Source organism: Staurois parvus, unplaced genomic scaffold, assembly GCF_062004578.1.
Source record: "Staurois parvus isolate SC_StPar_1 unplaced genomic scaffold, SC_StPar_1.0 ptg000058l, whole genome shotgun sequence".
NCBI classification, from domain to species: Eukaryota; Metazoa; Chordata; class Amphibia; order Anura; family Ranidae; genus Staurois; species Staurois parvus.
In genome coordinates, this window is record NW_028317854.1 from 10,784,653 (window position 1) to 10,805,029 (window position 20,377).

At 38.3% G+C, this 20,377-nt stretch overlaps 1 protein-coding gene across 3 annotated transcripts in view; it reads right to left on the reverse strand.

Moving 5' to 3' along the window:
* LEF1 (lymphoid enhancer binding factor 1) overlaps positions 1-20,377 on the reverse strand; it is a 178,471-nt gene that overhangs the window by 34,483 nt on the left and 123,611 nt on the right. For all 3 annotated transcript variants that reach the window (XM_089668491.1, XM_089668492.1, XM_089668493.1), the window contains exons 8-9: positions 7,992-8,099; positions 2,558-2,606 (exon numbers count right to left, since the gene is read on the reverse strand). In XM_089668491.1, the coding sequence (XP_089524617.1) occupies positions 2,558-2,606; positions 7,992-8,099 (157 nt within the window). The remainder of the gene's footprint in view (positions 1-2,557; positions 2,607-7,991; positions 8,100-20,377) is intronic.

The following is a 20,377-nucleotide window of genomic DNA, read 5'->3' on the forward strand; positions in this document are numbered from 1 at the left end:
CTCCCACACGTGTGCCAAAGCCCAGGCATGGAGCTCTGAAGGTACAGCACAGGTATGCCCCATCAGGGAGCATGCCATAGTGACGTCACAGGCTGCATGCCATGTGAATATCTCCTAAAAAGTGCAAGTTTAGGAGATATTCACTGTACCTACAGGTAAGCCTTATTGTAGGCTTACCTGTGGATACAAGTTAAAAAGCTGACTTTATTTCCACTTTTTAAGTATAATTGAAGGCAACACTTTTTCTTTTTAGTTTTAGATAAGGTGGAGAGCAATTAGAACATCACCCTTACTATTTGTTCTGTTTATTGTTTTCTCTGAGAATAAAAATAGAAGAAAATCCCATATTCTGGGTTGTTACCAGAATAGAGGGGATTCTTTCAATGAGGACAATAGATCTGGTGACCCTGGTGAAAACCAAGGATTCTCTCACTTTGAAGGGATTTCCTCTCATTTCCTGTTTTAGCTATGGAACCAGAAGTGACAGAAAATCTTCTTAATGGGACAGAGATGGAAAAAAAGGCAATTGACAAGGCAGCAACCCTACCTTTCTCTATCAAAAATGAAAAAGAAAGTTTTCCCTGTAATTCTACTTTAACTATAATGAAACATGAAAAGTACACTTCATTTGAATGACTGGACAGCGTTGTTAAGCCAGCTATAGACGGAGCACTTTTCTTTCCTGTAACCAGGGGTTGCAGGAAAAAATATTGCTCCATTTACCCATCAATACAATCAGTGTTGATGTAGGAATCTCTCCCATGGAGCCACTGTGTTCTGTTGATGAACTTGGGTACATTCAGCCTGTCCATATATAGTTCAAATCTCATCTGATCCCTGTTGAACCAGCCAAGAATCGAACCGTCTATGGATAGCTTTAGTCTGACCCCACATTCACAGGAGTTACAGGGAGCAGATGTGGGTGTAGTTAGGGTTGGGTTTACCATCTGGCACTGTAGAATGTGTACTAGATATGTGACTGGTTGTTATGGTTTATTACTCCTTGTACTATATTTTATGAAAGTTATCTTGAATTTAAACCGGTCAGCTAGATTTTTTTTTTGTGCATAGGGGCATGCTGAAGTCAAGCTTGGTGTTAAAGAGAGTTTTATTGCACACCAGTATCTGACAGAGTGACAAATGCTCAGTGTGAATGTTCAGTAAAATGTGGCTTTTTAATTATGTATAACCTGGGATTTAGGTGTTTTGATGACTGCCTGGAGGACACTAAACACCCTTTACACAAAGCTAGTCAAAAGGCTAACACTAGGTAATGGAATCAATCACAGCAAACAAGATCTGCTTGTTTATAACTATCATTTTACCACACTTTACCTGACATTCCTCAACATATACAACCCCCCTGGCTACAGCATCCTCATTTTCAAATAAAAAGGGCTCTATATGTCATCTTGGAATCTGGAGAAGCTTCTCATAGATTGCAAAATTGGGATTATTTAATAACATAGGGTCTTCTGTTTGAAAGGAAAAACTGTTCTAGTCATCCACATCAAACAGACTTTCTCATGTAGTAGATTTTCAGCTAAAGCCTAACTAGTCTTAAAAATGCCCCCCCTCCCCCCCTCCTAGCATCTATGCTAAATAACCCATGTAAAATAAGATGTATATATGTATTTACCTATTTTCAGCCCTCTCTGGTCCAGTCACAGGATCTGGCTCCCCTGTATCAGCCAGTGGCGGCTGCAGGGGAGAGGAGGGACCACAGACAAAGGCTGCACCATGGGAGGCTATGTGTGATCACCTGACTGGACCAAAACGGGCTGAAAATTAGTATACACATCTTTCTTAAACAGGTTAGTTAGTAAAGATGTTAGGGGGGGGAGGGAAGGGAACATTTTAAGACTAGTTAGGCTTTAGTTGGAATTCTACTTTAAATCCTCCTATGCTCCACTAGTCTAATGAAAGAGAAAATGTGATTGGTTACTACAAGCTCTGTGCTTCTCTTGTCATGTTTGTATATTAAAACCAAAATGCAAAAAAGCAAAAATGTTATCTGCTGCAACCAGCAAATAAAGGATTTCTAATGGGTTGCTAGCGGCTACAGCACAGCACTGCTTTTTGCAAAAAATACGTTGAAAAAGAGGAATGTATTTGGTGACACAAGTTCATTTATTGTTACTTAGTGATATATTAAAATCAATAAACACACTGTCCACACTATTGTGTTATTTTGCTGCACAGGTGAGGAGCAGTGAGTACAATAACCTCATGTTTCAATGGAAAACCTGTTGTTGACAGTACTAGTTACATTCACTCGGCACACCTGTAGAATAAGTGACAAACCACAACTACCTCACTTACTATACATCTGGCATGATTCTGGTATAACAATGTGGCTTCACATAGATCAAGAAAGAACATTTTCTGAACATTGTTTGATGATGTTTCCGATCAATGCAAACTTACGTTTGGCATGACCACAGCTGTACTTACTATAGTACGTAGAAAATAGAAAATAGAAAAAAGAAAATATAACACAGAAAGATCTACAGAATTTGCTATTGCAAACACAAAACGAAAAAGCATGTCAACTAACCTGATGTGGATTCTTGGAGCTTTTCTCTCTTCCTTTTCTTTTTTTTACCCTGTAATAGCAAATATAGATTTCTCAGTATACATGTAACCAACATATACACGTACATCCTGGTTAGAACACAATAAAAAGCTAAAGAGCAGATCTACAACAAGAAGGGTCATACAATAGTAGGTCCTGGGACCAGAATTGTGTGTTTGCATGGAACTTGCACTTTTTTGTTAATCCATGTTTTATTTGCCCTACATTGTGTTCAACAGAGGGTGGATAGATGTTGGTCTACTTGCATAGCTTAATAAATTCAGTAGGATGCATGCTGGACACCTCAGAGCATTCAGGTTTAAAGTATATCTAAAGCCTAAACTTTTATTAGTTTTGTGTAGAGTAAGAAATGGTTAAAACTCATGTCAAGTATTTTTTTGCTGTTTGTGTTCCAATGTGGAGATTTCCCTTTACCTCCTATCCTTGAGACAGATCAGAAAGTTTGTGGAAATCGTTTGCAAGCAAGTGAGAATACCCCCTGTAACCACTGTCCTCATTGGAAGAGTTCCCAGTGGCACCTGTAAATGGAGTTTCTATAATTTTCTCTCCCAGTGAACAATGGTCACTGCACTAATAAAGGGTGACTTCCTAGCATTCAGGTAGAATTCCAGCCTAACACTAACTATTCTTAAAAATGTTCTCTTCTCCTCCTGCTACCTATCCTGCTTAACCTGTATAAATAAGATGTGTATACTTACCTATTGTAGTTCTGTGCTCCCCTCTGCTGCAGGGGAGTGGAGTGAGCACTGACAACAGTGGGGCCAAGGTAACCTATGAGTGACATCACAGTTCTCCCCGGAATCCTAATCCAATGTCTTCTCTTAGATTGTAAGCTCCAAGGAGCAAGGCTCTCCTAACCCTCTTGTATTGAACTGTATTGTTGCTGTATTGTCTCCTTTTATATTGTAAAGCGCTAAGCAAACTGTTGGCGCTATATAAATCCTGTATTATAATAATAATAATTGTCAAGCGTTCCCTCCTATCTCCTGCAGCCACCATTGACTGATCCAGGGAATCACCTGACCAAACCAGAGTGGACTAAACATAGGTAAGTATACATGATCTTTTTTACACAGGGTAGGTGGCACAGGTAGCAGGAGGGAACATTTTTAAGACTAGTTAGTGTTAGACCACAGTCCTTCTTGAAAAACTTGTTTGGGGATTTAAATGCCCACAGTCTGTTCAAAATAAAAATATTGAAGTACTATTATTCACTAGGACACAGTGGGGAAGGGGGTTATCAAAATGGAGCAGACAGAATCTGGAGTTGCTGTGCATGGCAACCAAACTGCTTCAATCTTCATCTTATTTGGTTAATCTTTGAGAAAGAAACTGGTTGGTTGCCATGATCATCTGCTACAGATTCTGTCTGCTTCAGGTTTGATAAATTCCACTCAGTGTTTAGTACTGTATACATTTTATGACTTTCAGTAAGTGCTACTTGCTGTGGCTGCTGGTTTGTATTGTACTAGAACTTGACTCAACACAAAGGGAAAATGCAGCACGAAAAATTCTCTGCTACATTGTATGATGGATAGGCTTACACTGGATGCTCTTTAACTGTATCTTATTCAGGCTATATTTTCTTTTAAGTGACAGGTGCAGCTTCAACACTGCATGAAATGCTTTGATTGGAGATATATGGAGCTTGGTACAACCGACACCTTTTAGCTTAGTAGACTCCTTCTAACTCAGCATTTAACAGGGCGATTGGTGGTTGGAGCCGACGACACACCAAGCACCACCTTTTAGTATTCATGTGAATATAACCTAAGGCACATCAAAGAAGCTGTATTCATATTAGGACCTAAAATGGCTTTCAGTGGCTTCTTTAACTTCAATCCATGATTTGTCACCTGCAGTTATCTTGACGTACTCTGTGAAAGCAACTGTGTCTTCCATTTTCGAAAGAACCAGATGCAGCATGGTGACCTAGTAGCTAGCTTTTCTGCTTAGCAGCACTTGGGTCCTTGGGCTGAATCCCAGCTTTAACTTTTCCTGCATGGAATTTGAATGTTTCCCCTATGCTTGAGTAGGTTTCCTCCTACACTCCAAAGGCATGCTGGTAGGTTAATTGGCTTTGTTTAAAATTAGCCCTAGTATGTGTAAGTATGCATGTGTAATAGGGACCTTAGATTGTAAGCTCCTTAAAGGTAGGGGCTGATGTGAATGTACAGCATGTGCAGCGCTATGTAAATTGTCTGTGCTATATAAATTCCTGTAATGGAAAAAAAAACATATTCCTGAAAACTAGACTAATTACAAATGTTATCCCATAAGGCACTTATCTGTGTTTTAATAATCCAATTTCACATAGAAACAAAGCTTCAAATGTTTCCAGGGTAAATAATCGGTTTTACTCTGGACAATCATTTTGGGACAACACAGGCTCAGTCAATATCTCTATATAAATATTTTTTCAGATGACAGCAAATTGCTCCAGAATAAAATGATCTTTCTTGTTTCCACTTGGATACTTAATCTAAAATGATAACGACCAAAAAAAAAAAACATTTAATTTCAACAGCCACAGCATGGACTTGTTTTGTTGTCCATGTTTAACCAGCTGGAATGTCATTGGTACAAATGTCCACTTATTAAGATGAGATGTGTACAGAAGTGCACATTCTGCTGCCTGGTTTGCAGCCAGCATTAATCCCAGCCGTACTGAAAAGCTTCAGTTGTACTGAAGGGATCACAGAGATGTGATGGACGACAGCCAACAAGGGTCAGCATTGCCAATGATGTTACTTCTGTCAGCCAAGGTATATCCCAAGAGAAAAGATAAACCTGCTTGACTAAACAAAGACTCCACATCCACATGGACTTTAAACTTTCCTGGGATAGAGACTGCATGATGTTAAAATATACATAAAAATGTTTACACTGCAACTTGTTGCTAAATGACAAACAACACAACAAAGGTTAGCACTAGAGTGGTGGCTTCTGTCTTATTGGCAGAGTAATACATTGTTTGGAGGCTAGCCCAGTTCCACAGCTGCTACAGACCCTGGTCTACAGGAACTCGAAACCGTGATATTATTTACTCCTTCCGCCATCGCCTTTGCTTCTTTATTGTCGCCCACCTATCACTTTTCACCTTTATTGACCATAGAGTTTTAATGTGGTTTTTTTTGCACGCTACGGTGAAAACTAAAGATAGTTTTTCACAAGGAACTCTGATGGGCATGCAAGAGGCTGCTAGCAAAAATGGTCAATAAAATAGAGAAAAAAATTGTGATTGCTGTTAAGAATGGCAAGAATGCATCAAACTAAGCACAGAAAGGTGGGAATCTAACCTTACTGATGTGATGATTTCACCTTGATAGGCTGATCTGTCATCTTTTGTCACAAACAATTATAGATCCGATTGTGTATGGCCAATCTACGTTTTATTCAATATTCATGCATTAGAAAATGCATTTTGTACTGAATAAGACCACATTGCTCTATACAAACACATGTACAAGCAAATAAATTGAATGATGCATTCTGCAGTATAGGAATGGGCTTATACTTAACCAGCCCTACATTAATTTAGCTGAAAATTGCATAAATATATGTTGTAGCTATCTACAAACTTTTGATGGCAATATGAACAAATAACATCCATTACCATTTTCTGAAAAAAGTATAAATGAAACAGCTCAGCTGGTGGTAGATCATTGAAACCGGGGCTGTCAGTCAATATTTTTTAATGGAAGACTGCTTCATTTGAGACAAAATAACTATGATTGACAGATTTGTAAATAGTCAAGCTGTTAACATTCATTTAGCTCTACAATGTGACTTGATAGAGAGTGCATAGGGATCATATCAGATCACAATATGACTTGAGATTAGCTTGACTATTAACTGTGAAAAAATTCAGTGCCAAATGTATCCCCTACTAGCAAAGTATAAAGACCTTGTAAATGCTGTCAGTTGTTAATCAGCTCATATTCCGGGGTTAAAAGAATCGGATATAGTTAAAGCACATGCCCAAAATAGGCCACCCAACCCTTCTCAAACATGGGTGGCTCATCACTCAAAGTAGACCTGTGCTCAGTTTTTTCAGCCTTGCAGCAATGAATAAATAAAAAGTAATAGAAAAGTCAAAATAGTGAGTTTATCAGGATAAAACAAATGCCTGGGTTATTGGCCATGTGACCAATACTATTATGGAGCCCAGAAGTACAGCCCTTCTATTAGTATTTATCCACCCAAACAATTGTATTTACTAAGTTCAGGCAAAACTTTATATTTTAATTAAATCTTTTCAATAAAAAATATGTTTTAGTCAGATAAAGATGAAATATTTCCATCCAGCAGGTTGCAGCTCTAGATTACTTTTACTATACACACCTTACTGATACCCTCCTAAATGTGAAACATGGAGGCTGCCACTGCTGACATCTGTTTATGAAAACGCTCATTACTAGGCTGCCATACTGACCCTTGGCTTCATTTGTTTTAGTCACTAATCTAGAACCAGTTTGCAAAAAAAAGGACTTCTAACGGTTTATACGCATACATAGTCCATGCCAGTGATGTAGAAAGAATAGAAGCTATTAGAATTTTCAAAAGGAGGTCAGCAATGACTGCCGTGTATATCTCTTGTGACATGGTTGCTTTAACTGCCTTGCCGAAAAAAATACATCGTTCTTTAGAGAACTGATATGTTTAAATTCAGATTACACACAATTAGTCCTGTGACTCCATACAAAGATTCAAAAAGAGAGAGAGACAGTCTCAAAGGAAGAAGATAGTGGTGTTATTCTTTCACAAGTATCACATTCATTAGGTCAATAATATTGGATGATATAATTTTAAAAAAATGATAAAGTGGTATAAAGCATCAGTTTAAAAACATGTAATCTTAAAAAATATAACAAGGCTACCAAAAACTATTACACTAACATTTAAATACAAACCCATTTTATACTAATTAGACCACATATGAATAGGTAATTAACAGATTGAGATGCTGAGATGAGCAGAATGAACATACTACTGGATTTTCTTATCCATCTATGCAGTTCAGTGGATTCTGATTAGGAAGGGCCACTTGTGACTTCCTATGCACAGAACAACTATCAAAGCCCTATACAAGAGCTTAGCATGGCTAAAAATTCTACAACCTCTAGTTATATTTACATTGTACAAGCATGTGCTGATGTGACTTAACTGCCTGCCTGATTTATATTCCTGGTCTGAGGCTGAGTTTGTTTCTAAAAGAACAAAGATTGTATTGCTCTCTTGGAAACAAACCCAGCCCTAGGCCAGGCTAGACCAACAACTTGGATGGATTCATGATCATTTTGAAATGGATATTTACTATGCTATACAATGACTAACTAGCAATAAGGCTGGAGCCTCAGGCACTCATTTTGAGGGAAAGATGGAATATACTTACATAGTTGTCTCTTGCAGACCAGCCTGGATAGAGCTGCATGTGTAGCTGCCTTTCTTTGCGGGCTAACTCATAGTATTTGGCCTGTTCTTCACGGGATAAAGCATGCCACTGCAAGAAAAACATAAAATACCGCACTGAGCATATCTGAAATGCAGAGTGATATAGACAGTATAATACATTCTTTGTAATACCAATGTACCTATGAACGATAATCATGAGTAATTCATAAACATATGACCCTTTAATAACCATTGAATGGCTACAAACATACATAGTGAGCTGGTGTTTATGAAGTGATGGCGCCGCTCCAAGCTGGAGCTCAATAATCACCTCACCAGTATGAAAGGGGAGCGGTGTCCTGAAATGTCTCCAGTCATGTGGGCGCAATGTGAGAATGGATGCCGTTCTAACCACTCCTAGAGTAATATGTAAAGAGGCCACACCCTCTGAGGTCCAGAGCAACGACTAAGGCCATCTTTAGATAGGACTGCATGAGTGGTTAGAGTGGCGTCCTTTCTCACATTGCACCTAGATAAATACATAGAGTGAAGGAAGGTAATGCCTCTATACAAAACCTGCCACCTTGGAACTTCCAATATAACTAGCTCCATCTTGCCCAGTGGATTATGAATGGATTTACCAAACTTCTGCAGGACTCCCTGTGCTTTCCTCCTGATGTAAGTCTGTCTAAAGATCCCCTAGTCTGATGTGTAGAAGATTGAAAAGCCAGCTCACTTCACACAGTGTCCAATTTTAGACTCATCCGACTAGTAGTCCCACACTTGAAGCGAACCTGTAGTAAGAATATATGTAGCCTACCATTGTTGATTTCCTTTTAAAAAAATACATGAGAACTGGCTGCCAAGCTTTAATACCATCACAGCCACAGACCAAGTATAAGCATACAGAGTTAAGTCAAAGCAAAATGAAAATATCTGATCCAGTGCTAGTTCCAGGTCTGTGCCTCAGAAAGTATTAAATCCACAGGATCAACATTCAAGCCAGGCAATTAGCAGTCCCGAAAACCGAGGGCATTCATGACATCCAACATATTATTCTCGGTACTCTCAGTATCCTTATTTCTTGTGTAGAAGGGATTGATTATTGAAATGTGATATAAAGGTAAAGCAAATGCAATTATTTGTTTTTGCTATATATACTGTATAACTGGTGATTTTTTTTTACACATCTACAGTGCATCAAGTTCCATTTAAACAAGATAATATATATATTCAAAATAGATATACTAGTGATTTTTAGATAACTAGGCTGTACATTTTGCAAGAGATGGTTTCCTTAGCTTAGTGAATAAGGTGAAGCTCTGCTGACTTCCATCATGATCCAATCATGTGCAAGCAAAAATTCTGTTTTATTCTTATTTTCCTTGAATGTGATTGGGTTGCAAAGTGAATTTTTACCATGTTCACTTCCACCTGGCAGCACAAGAGCCATTGGTTCAAATCCCAGCCACGGTTTGTATGTTCTCCGTGTGCGTGTGCGGGTTTCCTCCGGGTACTCCGGTTTCCTCCCACACTCCAAAGACATGCTGGTAGGTTAATTGGATCCTGTCTAAATTGGCCCTAGTATGTGTATGTATGAATGTATGTTAGGAACCTTAGGTTGTATGCTCCTTGAAGGCTAGAGTGATGTGAATGTACAATATATATATATATACATATATATGTGTGTGTGTGTGTGTGTGTGTGTGTGTGTGTGTGTGTGTGTGTGTGTGTGTGTGTGTGTAAAGCATTGGTAAATTGACAGCTCTATATAAGTACCTGTGATAAGTAAATTAAAAAAAATATTCCTGTGCAAAATGATAATTCCCCTGCAAAGTGATCTGCCTATTTGCCCTTAGTGAATCAACCCAAATTAAAAATGATGTTGTGTTTTAATACCATAATAATATTAGACAAAAAACTTTCATAAACACAAGTAATACTACTGTTATATTTATTTATACTGCTGCCAGCATCGTATTATATTACTTTAATGTCCAAAGTCCACTAAACAAGATATAAAAAGAACAAGAGTGTGCTTGATAAAATCTGTAACACAATTGAAATGTATAGACCTGTACACATGGACTGCTGAATTAACATACTGCTTTTTCTTTAACCAGAACGCCATTTGTAAATCCTTTAAATGGGGTCACCATAATCCATTTTTCTGGTTGGTTTTCCAGCCGCCAGTGTGACATATATGTCCAGGAAGTGAATAGGCGTTACGTTGCCATGGAAAATACTATGTTGGCTGTACATGTTTTAAGAGAGGAAGGCCTGATTGCCTTAGGCATGGAGATTAGATCCTTGAAAAGGGTAAATCGAAATGCTTATCCCAGACAACATTCATTTTGGAAATGTTAATATATAAGCAACTGATTTACAGGAGAAGAGAAATCAATATTAAAGAAAATGGCATTAACAAGAAATGAAATTTTTGTGTAATTATAGCAAGGTAAAATGTCACATACATTATGAGTCTGGAGGTATAAGTGCTTGTTTTAGTGTGCAGCCACCAGAATAACCCAGTTCATATGGAAAGAGCCCCGGGTCTACAAGATCTCTAGTGGCGCCTAGTCATTAGTGCCTTATCCCCACTCTGTAAAAGACACCTAATTAGTTCTTGAAGTGCTCCAACCACTTTTAATTACATACTGATGTTTAATAACGGTATTAGCACTTCCTTAACATCTGGAGCGGATCTGCCTGACTATTGATCTGGTATAACAACATACTTCATGCTAAGCGTGCCTGACAACCTGAGAAATGACTGAAATTAATGAGTGTTTTCTACACTATTAAAATGTAGTAAAGAGCTTATATTATTATTTCATTCCCTGGTGAGCAGAGTTTTATCAACTTTTTATTTATTAGCATAAGTGAACACTCTTGCCTTGTATGCTTTGAAGCTCATCATCACCAAAAGCCCCATCTGTCTATATTACAAAAATAATTCTCTCCAGTAGACAGCACACTTATAGGAAATGGCTAGTCTAAGATTATATATTTATACAAGGCATTAAGATTACCTTACTTGATGAAAATCATTTTACAGTGATTTGCAGGATGCAGATAACCAACAACTTCAAGTATATCTAAAGCAAAACTTTTTTTAATTTTGGAAAGTGGAAGGAATAATTAAAACCCTTGTCTGATTTGTAATATTTGCTTTTGTCCATATTTGTCCCATTTGGGAGATTTCCCATCACATCCTGTCCTGTAAATACAACAGAAAATGATAGGAAATATCTTCAAAGTGAGGAAAAGCCCTATTTAGACAGCAGTTACAAGAAATAGTCCCCAATGGAAGATCTCTCCTCTTTTTCTTTTCTCAAAATTTTCGATCTTTCCCTTGCTATCAGTCTTGGTGACAATGGTTGGCAGGACAAGTAGAGAGGATAAACCTCCCCGAGGGGGGGGGGGGCATAGACAGCAATAAAAACCTGATAGGAGTTCTAATCCTTATCTACTCACATTTTGAAATTCCTTTAAAATCCAGACTTCATAAACACATTAAAGCCAATTTAGGAAGAACACATTGCACCTGCCAGTAAATTTTTGATCATTTGCCCTATCCCACCAGAATATATGGGTATAGGGTTGTAATAAAGGTAAATATCTAAAGTAGGGTACACACTATAAGAAAATAGGATTGTTAACAGCATGTTGTACTTGAGGGTGGTACTAATTGTATGAAAATTCTTGAACAAAGACTTTTTTTTTTGTTGGACGTAGAAATGTTGAACATAAATTATATTGTTGTTTACTGTTTCCGATCATGCGCAGTCTTTCATATCGATTTTTCTTGTGCAAGACAGTACACATTAAATGAAAATTGTAAATTCTGTTCAGGTACGAGAAAAATACTGGAGTTTGTCCCTTTGGAAATTTTCATTTGGAAGGTCTGAATCAGCTGTTAAAAGTTGTGTACACACTATCAGAAAATAATACGATCGTTATTTGTACCAAAATGTTTGACCAATGTTCTTATAGTGTGTTCACTTCTTTAAAACCCTACTCCATCCAATGTTTTTTAATTTTTTTTGGTGAAATTACAAAATAAAACAAATATTTTTATTGTTATGTCCCCACTGGGAAGAATATACTTTGAGGACCCAGACAGCAGAAAGCAGAGGGTTTTTTTTTTAGCTAGCCTTTAACAATATTCAATAGGAAATCAGTAGCAGTGTTTATGTATAATCTAGATTCACAATTTAAATTATAATTAAAACCAAGGACATAAATTCAGTATATTACTTAGATGTATTACTTAGATGGTGGCTGCATTAGTTTCCTTTATTCAGGCTAAGGACATTTTCTGCAAGTACAGAAAAATGTGTGTTGATCCTCTCAGAAATCTTGTGTTTCTATTATTATTATTATATTGGATTTTTATAGTGCCAATAGTTTGCTCAGTGCTTTACAATATAATTTTATAACTTCTTGTGGATTGAACTGAAATATCTAACAATGCTATCAGCTTTCCCAGTTATAAAGCAACTACCCTTTGAACTGCAATTAACAACTTTTAGGAAAGCAGCCTACAGTGACAACACTGCTCTTTAATATATACAGTGTAGTGAATAAATGTTGTCACCATACGATGGAAAGAACGGTATTGGTAGGATTACTGGGAGAAAATAAAAATAAATAAATAAAACAAAAAAAACAAAACAAAAAAATGCAGCCACCACCTGTTTTACAAACGTATACAGGTAAAGATTTGCATTTATCAAACAAATTATTTATTTAACATGTATTTTTTTACATTTACATGACTATACTAATATGTACATTATATTTTTAGTGTGGTTCGCGTGATGTCTAAAAATAAGCACATGGCTGAAATGCTCATTTGTACTTCATTTGGATAAAACCAGAGGAAATGTTCTTCACAGTCATGCAGAGCAAAAGGGGGATAAAGCATGTAAATGTAGAATATATTGATGGCTCAGCACAGACATCATGCTGTGTATTCAAACTAACTCTGAAGCCCTCAAAACTTTTCTGTTACAGGTCACTGTTAGTTCAGAGGAACATCAGACAACTAAGAAGATCTACTCTACCAAAGTTCTTCACAGTTCATTGTTGCCTTCCAAAATATGCTGGGGATTGCTGGAAACACTTCTTCCAAGTTTCCATAGAGCAGTATGGAAACTACAATGAGGTTCTCCTGTTTATATGAGGAATTTTGATACATTTCTAAAAAAGGGTGCTGCCAGAGAACATGTCACTTCAACAGTACAGTAACATGGAAACCAAATAGAGTTGAAGTTCAAGAAGCTTCTAATGAACATTTACTCACCTAACATTTTTAGGAATGTTGCAAACCACTATTTTATGATTATGTTATGTTTTCCAGACCCACAATTACAGTGATATTGACAGGGCTACTAAATTCTTGCATTTTACTCCCTTATCAGGGAGCAAAGGTGGCTCAGCCTCAGGAGAAGCAAGAGCTTTGTGATATCCGCATACTTTTAGCAACAGTCACTTCAAGACAAAATGTGTGTTGAAGTGCAAAACATATTCCTAAGAAGTGGTAAAGTGCTCCTAAACAAGCCTATGTAGCTGTATTTACTGTAATTCATCCTCAAAGATCATCAACAGAGACTCTAAAGTTTAGTTTTAGTCAGCTTCCAACAATTTAAAATGACCTACTGTGCAATTACATTAAAAAGGTGGTAGGCTGACATGTTTCTGCTCTCCATATAACATAAAAGATATAACGTAAAAGATACAAAATATAACGTAAAAGAGCTGTGATTTCAGTGCCTCTGTTGTGACCTTCGAAGATTAATTTTTCCACAATGCCTATAAGCACACTGGTGAATTACAGCTTGTTGTAAAGTGCTTTTACCACATGAGCTTGTACGGCTTGGTAATACTTTAATGTGCATAGAGCTCAGACATAAGTTCACTTTAAGGAAAAAAAAACTAAGCTTAAAAAACTTAAAGTCATGGAAATATATCGTATTTTACGCTCCATAAGACGCACTTTTTTCCCCCCAAAAAAGGGGGGGGGAAATGTCAGTGCGTCTTATGGAGCGAATATAAAGTGGCCGGTCCGGTATTTCTGCAGCCACCATGTCAGAATACCGGGCCGGCCGCTCAGCTGTTCTCTCCTGCAGGGCCTTACCTGTTCCTTGCTCCAGCGCTGCACAGTCTTCCCGCGCTGGCTTCTGTGACAGCCGGGTGCCCACTGTGCATGTGCTGCGCTTTGTGAATGATCCGGTGTCTTCTGGGACACATGACAGGTCCCAGAAGGCGCCGGGCCATTCACAAAGCGCAGCGCTTCTCGCGCATGCACAGTGGGCACCCGGCTGTCACAGAAGCCGGCCCGGGAAGAAGGAAGGAAGGACAACTCCGCGGAAGTGGGAGCGGGTACCTGACAAATTCAGGTACCCGCTCCCCCTCCCTCCCCAAAGGTCAGCAGTCTCTGGTCATCTCCTGCACTGTCTGCAGTCTCTGGTCATTCCCTGCACTGTCTGCAGTCTCTGGTCATCCCCTGCACTGTCTGCAGTCTCTGGTCATCCCCTGTACTGTCTGCAGTCTCTGGTCATCCCCTGTACTGTGTCTGCAGTCTCTGGTCATCTCCTGTACTATGTCCGCAGTCTCTTAGTCATCCCCTGTACTGTGTCCGCAGTCTCTTAGTCATCCCCTGTACTGTGTCTGCAGTCTCTGGTCATCTCCTGCACTGTGTCCGCAGTCTCTGGTCATCCCCCGCACTGTGTCCGCAGTCTCTGGTCATCCCCTGCACTATGTCCGCAGTCTCTGGTCATCCCCTGCACTGTGTCCGCAGTCTCTGGTCATCTCCTGCACTGTGTCCGCAGTCTCTGGTCATCTCCTGTACTGTGTCCGCAGTCTCTGGTCATCTCCTGTACTGTGTCCGCAGTCTCTGGTCATCTCCTGTACTGTGTGCGCAGTCTCTGGTCATCTCCTGTACTGTGTGCGCAGTCTCTGGTCATCTCCTGTACTGTGTCCGCAGTCTCTGGTCATCTCCTGTACTGTGTCCGCAGTCTCTGGTCATCTCCTGTACTGTGTGCGCAGTCTCTGGTCATCTCCTGTACTGTGTCCGCAGTCTCTGGTCATCTCCTGTACTGTGTCCGCAGTCTCTGGTCATCCCCTGCACTATGTTCGCAGTCTCTGGTCATTTCCTGTACTGTGTCCGCAGTCTCTGGTCATCCCCTGTACTGTGTCCGCAGTCTCTGGTCATCTCTTGTACTGTGTCCGCAGTCTCTGGTCATCTCCTGTACTGTGTCTGCAGTCCATTGGTTCAGAATATTTTTTTTTCTTGTTTTTCCCCTCTAAAACCTAGGTGCATCTTATGGTCAGGTGCGTCTTATGGAGCGAAAAATGCGGTACTTTTGGGGCAGAAATCTCCTTAGAAGTCAGACCATTTGAGATTATTACTGATTACGTTCAGACTACAAAGCCTTCCCATCTTATGGAAAATTAGGCAGCTGAACTGTGAAATGTGTAAAATGCGTAAAATATAGTATTTTGATTTTTTTAAATCTTTTATTTTACCTAAATATATTGTTAAGTGGTTAAGTTAAGATTTAGTGGTGCTTCATGTTTCTTGGTTGTCTTAACATGACAAACAGTGTCATCATAACTTTTCCTGGAAGTCTGAGAGTCACAGGAAATAATCCTGAAATGCAGTGAGTCAGTGATTTTACATCACTTAGTCAAGTTGGGATTATTACAGCCAGTGGCACACATAGTCAAAATAAAGAGACCTCTTCATGCAGGACATAGCATCCCCTAGCTACTGAGCTACATAATTACATAGTTAGTCTGGCTGAAAAAAGATAAAAGTCCATCCAGTTTAACCATTAAAAAAAAAAGTTATAATCCTATACCCACAGTTAATCCAGAGGAAGGCAAAAACCCCAGCAAAGCAAGATCCAATTTGCTCCTGGAGGGGAAAAAATTCCTTCCTGATCCCCCGAGAGGCAATCAGATGTTCCCTGGATCAACTTTACCTATAAATGTTAGTATCCAGTTATATTCTGTGTATCTAAGAAAGAATCCAGGCCTTTTTTGAAGCAATCCACTGAGCTGGCCAGAACCAACTCTTGAGGGAGTCTATTCCACATTTTCACAGCTCTTACTGTGAAGAAACCTTTCAGTGTTTGGAGATTACATTTCTTTTTCTCCAGAGTTAACTACAAATTATTAATAACATTACTAATTTACAACATGTAACACCAATACATAACAGATTTCCTAAAATAAATGCCTACAACTGTATAGCAACAAACAAAACAAAAAAACACACACCAGTTACAAGGCACATCATAGAAGAAGTCCTGCTTGTGCAAGCTTTAAAGCTCCATGCACACTAGCATTTTTTTTAAGCTTAAAAAAATGCTGGAAAAAACGCTGGATAAAAACGCTGGTAATAGAATTTTTTAGAAGTTCAGAAGCGTTTAAGAGCATTAGCATTTTATTAGTGTTTTTACAGTACATGTAGAGGGAAAGAAAAGCTAGAAAAAAAGCTGTTAGAAGTGTTTTAGTAGTGTTTAGCTAGAAAAAACACACCAAAAAACTCTACAAAAACAATTTTTTTTCTGCCCCTAGACACTGAAGCTCAAAAAATGCTAACAGACTAAAATAGTGTGCATGGATACATAGGAGAACACTATTTAGCTTCTAGGAGCAGAACAAAAATACAAATAACAGCTTCTAGGAGCTTAAATGAACGCTAGTGAGCATGGAGCCTAAGTAAATTATTTACAAATTATTGAGCTGGTTTCCACTTCAAGATAGCTGTATGTGTTTTTAAATGTTTTTAGTTGGGTAGTATTTTGAATACTTACATATGTGTTGGCGTTGATTTACTAAAGGAAGTAGAATTATTCACGTCGCAAAATTACTTTGTAAAGTGAATGTTGCATGGCTTGACTTTTGCACGCTTCCTGTTGAACTGGCTGAAATTTAAGCCGTGGGTGGCCCTGTTGGCACCCCATGGCTTAACAAACTTCGACTGAAAAATGGAAGGAGCCTTGTGAAAAATTGTCAGCCGAATAGCGACTGCATCCAACCACATGAAGTCACTGTTTAACCTCCTTGGCGGTATTCCCGAGTGTAGCTCGGGGTAACATTTCAGTACCAAAAGCGGTAACCCCGAGCTACACTCGGGAATACCATGCAGCACTGCTCCGGCATGTGTTCTTCACTTACCTTACCCTGCGCTCCCACGATGTGTCCCCTGCAGCGTCCCCGGCCATCTCCTCCGGCCGATGCCGGCATCCGGCTTCTGTGTCCTGTCCCTGTGACGTCGGGACGGCGGCGGCGGGAAATTTAAAAATTTTAAAAAATGTCATTTTTTTTTTTTTCATTTTACACAGTAAAACATTGCTGTTTCAACCTATTTCACATACATCTTGTCCCCACTGCTTTGTCCTGCGCCCTGCCTGCATTTTGTCTGTTCTTTCTGCCTGGAAACTGAGAAATGTCCATGGCGTCCAAAAAGTGTCCCTTTAGGTCAAAAGTGGTTTAGATCAGCTAGAGAACAGCGATAGTAAATCAGAACCACTTACAGAATTGAGTGATAATGATTCGTGGGGGAAATTCGTCATCAGAAACTGAAAACGATTTTGCGACTGAGCTCAGCAATGTGCTAACTTGGCGCTCTATTTCACATTTCAGTGTTTTTGGTTTGATTATATTATTGAATTTAATTTTTTATTATTTTTATATTATTTTTATGATTATTTATTAAATTATAATTTATGATTTTGTGTTTCAAATTTTATCATACCCGGGATGTTTACTAGACTCTTGTTCGGACAGATTTCAGTGAGTTTTTCCTAAAAATTACAGCCTACAATAAAAAAAATACATATTTCCATGCAAAAAAATGGTACCGCTTTCAGCACCAAAAATCTGAAATAATCATACCGCCAGGGAGGTTAATATTCAGACAGTCACATGTGCTGAGTCTGTCTGAATACAACAACCATCAGAGGAGATTCCTCTATCCACACTGTTTTGAGTAAAGGGGGCAATCAAGTGATTGCTCTCATTCAAAATCTCATAAGGGTATGCGCTAAATAAATATATATATATCTATATGTATATCACCATATATTAAGTGTCCAAAAAATGAAATAGTGTCCAAAAAATAAGCTCAAAATATTCTCCAGTGGCCTACTGGATGTTGACGTCAGAACATTCTTTTCCTATTGTTTGCCGGAGGTGATCCGCAGTGAGCGGGGATTGTTCTCACCTTATTACTGTGCATTGCTGATTAAGCTGGTGTCTGTCTGGACACCTTGTCTGTGAGTTGTTTGAGTATTTATTAAATTTTCCTATGTTTTAAATGTACTGCACCATTATGTTTTTTTCTTTGTTCCTGAGTGTGATTCATACATATATGGAGGTATGGAATTAAATGGAGAGATTCATCAGAAAATCCTTGGCTGCAGAGTATTGCTCTTGGTAGTGATACGTTATTCCTCATACTGATTCACCATTATTGATTACCTGGACGTGATTAAGAATTACCACATCTAATATCTGGACATCGTTTATTCACCGCTTCCAGAGCACAAGCGTTATTGCTGGTTTATAATTTGATCAGCATATAGCTCTGGTGAGTTTATTCAATTCATTTGGTGGTGGATTATTCACAGTGTTATGAAGTCACAGAGAATATTTTGAGTTTATTTTTTGGACACTATTTCATTTTTTGGACACTTAATATATGGTGATATACATATATATATATATATATATATATTTATTTAGCGCATACCCTTATGAGATTTTGTTCACTTTGCCAAATTAATTGTTTGTGTATATATTTTTTTGGGTGGGTGTTGCTGCTGACACGTAGTTTATTTATTTTAAAAAGAGTTTGGTGCTTTTTCTTTTTCTTTTTGTACATTGCTCTCATTCAACCTGCAGGGCCAAACCAAAGAAACTTTAACATGTATGACTATCCTTAGCTTAGCGAATGCAGAGAAGTCATGTTTACACAATCATTTGTAAGAGATATGAAAAAAATTTTATGAACTAGATGATTGTAGTGAACACAGCTTCACTTTGTTTTTACAAAGTGAAAATTCTACTTTCTGTTGGAAAATTAACCATTTACCATATATTTTTTCCAATAGATATGCTTGCTAAGAAAATACAGGATAGCAAACTTTTTTGGGTAGTGGACTATTCATATTGGTGCATACTTCAGCCCTCATGCACACTGGACATTTTGATAATGCTGGTAACATTAGCTGTGTAAAGTCACAAAAATGTGAGTTTTTCAGCTTTGTTTAACGTTTTTGCATTAGCGTTTAGCAGCGTTTTGCCACAATAAGCAGCATTTTCCCATGTTTGTGGTTTTTAGAGGTTTTTTCCCCCACAAATTTTTTTTTTTGGTCAAAAAAAAGTCCAAAAACACCGGTTTGCGGCGTTTTAACATGTTTTGATACTTTTTTTAGCGTTAGAGCGTTTTTACAGCTAAAAAACTCCTCTAGAAATCCACTAGTTCCGGGTTTTTTTTCCAGCCAAAAAACGTCCCAGCCAAAAAACATTGATTACAGTCTATGTGTGCATGGACACATAGGATAACATGCTGGGGGGTTTACTGGCTGTAGAAAAAAACGTCAAAAGCCAAAAACAGCCGCTGTAAAAACATCCAGTGTGCATGAGGGCTTATTTTGTTTTTTAAGTCACTGCAAAATTTAGATAATAAGTCTAATAAATAGCATTCTATATAACATAGCATATATGTACCAATATATTGTAAACAACCGTAGATGTGTTGCTACATTCTGTGTTTTATAACTAGATCTTATACAATGCATACTCTTTTATTTTGTGCTGGTTCACACTGATGCAATTTATGATGGGACTTGAGTTGTACAGAATCGCAAAGGAAATCATATTATTTTCAATGGTGCCTGTTCACATCACTGCAATTTTGTAAAAGGTTCCTGTGCTACTTAGGTGCAATTTCAGTGTGATATGGCTACATAGAATATGCAAACTACATCCAAAGTCGCATCACTACATAATCACACTGAAAATCGCATCAAAAGTGCATCACAGTAGCGTGAACTCAGCCTTTAACAGTGGCAATTTTGAAGAGTGACCAGTGGAGAATTGCCAATTCAGCATTTTCTGATTCTCCCAAATATTTACATGCAGAAAATCACACAATTTAAGAATGCAGAAACTGTATGTCTTTCTGCAGGTTGGACAAATTTAAATGCAAGGATTCGGGAACATGGGCTTCACTGGGCTACATAGCCCAACACCATCATGACAAATAACAAGATGCTATTGCACTGGGTTGGTGTGCGCTAAAAAAAATAGATCATGTTGCCTTTGAATGCAGTGCAATGCATCTGACGCATTCTAACACATCACAAC